The 5,000-nt window shown below is 47.1% G+C and overlaps 1 protein-coding gene across 1 annotated transcript in view; it reads right to left on the bottom strand.

The window, feature by feature from the left end:
* LOC145418278 (protein croquemort-like) overlaps positions 1-4,320 on the bottom strand; it is a 15,121-nt gene extending 10,801 nt beyond the window's left edge. The window contains exons 1-5 of the mRNA XM_080286718.1: positions 4,273-4,320; positions 3,069-3,226; positions 2,216-2,360; positions 692-940; positions 1-51 (exon numbers count right to left, since the gene is read on the bottom strand). The exon at positions 1-51 is cut by the window's left edge and continues 19 nt beyond it. Of these exons, the coding sequence (XP_080142844.1) occupies positions 1-51; positions 692-940; positions 2,216-2,360; positions 3,069-3,226; positions 4,273-4,320 (651 nt within the window). The remainder of the gene's footprint in view (positions 52-691; positions 941-2,215; positions 2,361-3,068; positions 3,227-4,272) is intronic.
* Between the last annotated feature and the right edge of the window lie 680 nt (positions 4,321-5,000).

The following is a 5,000-nucleotide window of genomic DNA, read 5'->3' as shown; positions in this document are numbered from 1 at the left end:
TTCTCCAGTGAACATATTGAACAGGCCATCATAGGTGAGTGACAGGTTCCTCTGAAAGAGAAAGAAAACAGCACTTCTTCGTGACTAGCATCGTATTCTAGTGTCATAAAAATAACAATAATAATAATAACAGTAAGAACAACAATAATAATAATAATAATAATAATAATAATAATAACAACAACAACACTAATAATAATAATAATAATAATAATAATAATAATAACAGTAATAGTATGAACAGTAATAATAAATAATTATAATAATAATAATAACAACAACAACAACAACAACCATCATCATCATCATCATCATCATCATCATCATCCTTTCCCACCCTAGGGCAGGGTGAGGAGTAGCAACGTCCAGACAGCACAAATTTGCCCAATCCAATGGGCCACGCTTCCATTCACTCATTAGTCAAGCCCCCGGAATCCTGGCTCTATTGGATACGTCAAAAACATTCACCACGTTCTGTAGCTTCACACAAACGTATCCGATAGAGTCAATCCGGACGCTGCCACGTTAAAAAGGGGTGCCAAATCCCTGATCATGCACTTCTCCTCACAACATTCATCCAGCCAGCTCGATCTCTTGTCAGTTCCCTAGCCTCACCGACTTCCAAACCTCTCTTCCTCACACACTCATCTTATTATTTATATTATTATTATCATCACAAAACCACACCCACCTTATAAAACCATCCAAATTTATCATAATCAGTGAGGCCGGGAGGGAGGTGGAGGTCAATATCGGGAAACCAGGGCGGTCGTGTAGTGGAGGTGAAATTCGTCATCCAGTCCAGCAGAGGGTCAGAGAAGCCATCGAAAAGGATCTCTGCGGCGGTGGCGGTGACGATGAGCTGCTCTGAGGTGTGTTTGAAGAAGGCGTTGAGGCTGGACAGGAGGGCACTGCTGTTGCGTACTGACCATGCGGCTGACTGAGGGAGAGATGGAGGATGAGGATGAGGATGATGATGATAGTAATGGTAACAATAATAGTAATAATAATAATAATAATGCTACTACTACTACTGCTACTAATGATCCATCCATCATACAATCCTACATTGTCCCATGAGGAGCGTTCTTGCTGACTGGGAAAGTGTGGAGTGTCTGTGGAACATTCTCCAGCATGCAATTCATCATCACTTTCCTCTCTGTCATGGATGATGTGTTATGGTCAGAGACGACTTACGTGTCCACAGGAGGGACAGGAATCACCAGCCATCGTTGTGAGGCGCCAGAGAGATTGAAAAAGACAAATTTGGACATACAATGTTCCTTCTGCCTTTAATGCTCTTCACACCACTTATATCAACCATGCAAAAATAACAATCGTGGTGGTGATTCGAAGGCTCTCGCCACACTCTTGGAACTGCGAGAGGCATCTTCTTTCTCGCCTCTCATAGCCAAGCTTCAGGCGCAGAGGGACAGCTGCCACAAGTGTAGTGCGGAGGCCAGTCCTTATCTTGATTGCCCGCTGCCACGCCAAAATATGCTTTGTATGCAAGAACAAATTTGGCATGAAGGTGGATTTTGTGTCTGATTATCTTCGGTCCAATATAGTCTCCACATATATAACAAAATGTCTCGGCTGACAGCTTGCAGGAACGTCCACTGGTCATTCCCATCAACAGTAACACCTCTTGGAAAAACAGCTCAAAAACACGACCAGCCAAACTAGCAACGTGAGACTAGCACATCGAATGAACTGACTCGATTTGCGTCGCGTGAAACTATAATGGTCATATCAGATTGTGTGTGTGTGTGTGTGTGTGTGTGTGTGTGTGTGTCTGTCTGTGTGTGTGTGTGTGTGTGTGTGTGTGTGTGTGTGTGTGTTCATGTGTGTGTGTGTGTGTGTGTGTGTGTGTGTGTGTGTGCACGTGCATGTGTGTGTGCGTGTGTGTATATGTTTGTGTGTGTTCGTCTGTGTCTGTCTGTGTCTGTCTGCGTAAGTATGTGAGTGTGTGTGTGTGTGTGTGTGTGTGTGTGTGTGTGTGTGTGTGTGTGTGTGTGTGTGTGTGTGTGTGTGTGTGTGTGTGTGTGTGTGTGTGTGTGTGTGTGTGTGGTGGTAAGCGATACATGAACCATTACACCGGTGCACAGTAGCAAGTCTGGAAATAAACAACTATCATTTGTTGACATAAAGAGATATATACACACAAAATGTACACCATTGGAATCAGTTTAATGAGATGGATAGAATAACTCACCACGGGGACGGTGTTAAGGAGAATGATGGTGTCGTTCTGATAGTTTTCCCCTGAAGCTTCCTCATCCCAAATCCACCACCGCTGTTGGTAGTAGGTGACTGTGGCGTTGCTGTGGTAGGAGAGGTTCTGCTTGCTGTGGTACTCCCTGGGGATAGATTGATAGATAGAGAGAGAGAGAGAGAGAGAGAGAGAGAGAGAGAGAGGTATGTTTAGTTCTGCTTACTGTGGTACTATTTTTTTATCTATCTACCTCTCTATCTGTCTATCTATTGCCAGACGACATAATCCCGTAAGGGGTGGCCACAAACAAATCGCCTCCATGTCATCCTCTCCTCTGCCATTTGTCTGCCCTCCCTCCATCTGATCCCCCTCCCTCATATATCACTTCATTCCATCCCATCATCTCATCCTCAGTCTCCCCCTCCACTTCACTCACATTCACTCTTCTAGTCAGTCTCTCATTGTGCATCCTCTCCTCTCCATCACACCATCTCATCCTTGGTCTCCCCCTTCACCACACACACACACACACACACACACACACACACACACACACACACACGCTGTGTTCGTGTTTGAGATCTTGTACACACACACACACACACACACACACACACACACACACACACACACACACACACACACGGAGATGCTGTGTTCGTGTTTGAGGTATCTTGTACACACACACACACACACACACACACACACACACACGGAGATGCTGTGTTCTTGTTTGAGATATCTTGTACACACACATACACACACACTCTCTCTCTCTCTCTCTCTCTCTCACCCACAAACTCACCCCCTACGTCCATATCTTTATCTAGAGTCAGTGGTCCACGTTTCTCACCTGTACGTATAGGGACCAACTTCCTGAAGGATTGGCTTGGCGCCCTTCTGGAACTCCTCTCCATTGGTGAGGTTGAAGAGGTAGAAGCGTATGTAGAGGGGCATGGGCGTGTCCTTCCATATCTCATACGCCCTTGATCCCGGCGTTACTTGCATTTGCTGAAGGAGAGTGCGTGGGGAAGGGTAAGAAAGTGTGCGGTGTGGAGAGACAAAATGTCTCGGCTGACACCGTCCCCGTGGTGAGTTATTCTGTCCTGCTAGAAGTGGGAGGGTGGTGTGGTGTGGAGAGATAGTGTGAGGAAGTGGGAGGGTGTGGTGTGGTATGGGAAAGTGAGATGGTGTGTGGTGTGGAGAGACAGTGTGAGGAAGGGTGAGGGTGGTGTGGTGTGGAGAGACAGTGTGAGGAAGGGTGAGGGTGGTGTGGTGTGGAGAGTGTGTAAGGGTGAGATGGTGTGTGGTGTGGAGAGACAGTGTGAGGAAGTGCGGGGGTGGTGTAGTGTGGAGTGTGGGAAAGGGTGATGGTGTGGTGTGGAGAGAGAGTGTGAGAAAGGGTGAGATGGTGTGTGGTGTGGAGAGACAGTGTGAGGAAGGGTGAGGGTGTGGTGTGGTATGGGAAAGTGAGATGGTGTGTGGTGTGGAGAGACAGTGTGAGGAAGGGTGAGGGTGTGGTGTGGAGAGACAGTGTGAGGAAGGGTGAGGGTGGTGTGGTGTGGAGAGTGTGGAAGGGTGAGATGGTGTGTGGTGTGGAGAGACAGTGTGAGGAAGTGGGAGGGTGTGGTGTGGTATGGGAAAGTGAGATGGTGTGTGGTGTGGAGAGACAGTGTGAGGAAGGGTGAGGGTGTGGTGTGGTATGGGAAAGTGAGAAGGTGTGTGGTGTGGAGAGACAGTGTGAGGAAGGGTGAGGGTAGTGTGGTGTGGAGAGTGTGGAAGGGTGAGGGTGTGGTGTGGAGAGAGAGTGTGGAAGTGTGAAGGTGTGAGTGTAGTGGACTGAGAGGGTTGAGGGGTGTATGGAGGGAGGTTGAGAGAGAGAGAGAGTATAACCACATATACATATAATCTTAAACTGTGTACGGTATTACACCCCATTTATATACTTATTAGAGAGAGAGAGAGAGAGAGAGAGAGAGAGAGAGAGAGTCAGACTGCAGTATAACGTTGAACAAACTCTCTCTCTCTCTCCCCCTCTCTCTCTCTCACATACTCACGTTCTGCAACACAGCGTCAAATATGGCCTGGTATCCCCCCGCCAGCATCGCAACTCCTATCAACACGGAGCAGGAGCCCAGGATGAGGAACGTAATCTGGCAGCACGTCCATTTCTCTCCCTTCTTCCTCGTTGGCGTGACCTTGAAGGATGTTGGTGACCCGCTGACCTCTGTTGGGGAAGGAGTGGTGCTGAGGGTGGTGGTGGTGAGGGTGGTGGTGAGATGGGTGATGATTGCAATGGTGATGTGGTGTTCTAGTCTAACGTTGTCACATGGAGTTTTTGCAGCTAACTAATTGAGCGTGTTATTTGCAGCTTCGGGTATGGAACCCAAGTTGTCCGAACGCAAGGCCGAAATACACACACACACACACACACACACACACACACACACACACACACACACACACACACACACGGCTACTGCTATAGTATATTTTAGTTGTACCTCTAGGCAAAAAAAATCTACGGAGATCCTATGCCGAGTTTCGGGAGCAGCGTTTTTTGGTCAAAATGTGATCGCTCAATAAATATAGTAAAAGTTTTTGAATCGTGATGGGACCAAGTTTTTTCACATCAGCGAATTTTTTTGCGAATTTTGTGCCAATTTTGGTGCAATTTGAATGTGTAGTTTCGGCTGCCCAAAATACACACACACACACACACACACACACACACACACACACACACACACACACACACACACACAATTCACCGTTCACTTCAAGT

Source organism: Coenobita brevimanus, chromosome 113, assembly GCF_032717465.1.
Source record: "Coenobita brevimanus isolate Jiangsu-jjx chromosome 113, ASM3271746v2, whole genome shotgun sequence".
Classification (NCBI taxonomy): Eukaryota; Metazoa; Arthropoda; class Malacostraca; order Decapoda; family Coenobitidae; genus Coenobita; species Coenobita brevimanus.
The sequence above is the reverse complement of the archived record's forward strand: the minus strand, read 5'-3'. Positions and strand labels throughout refer to the sequence as shown.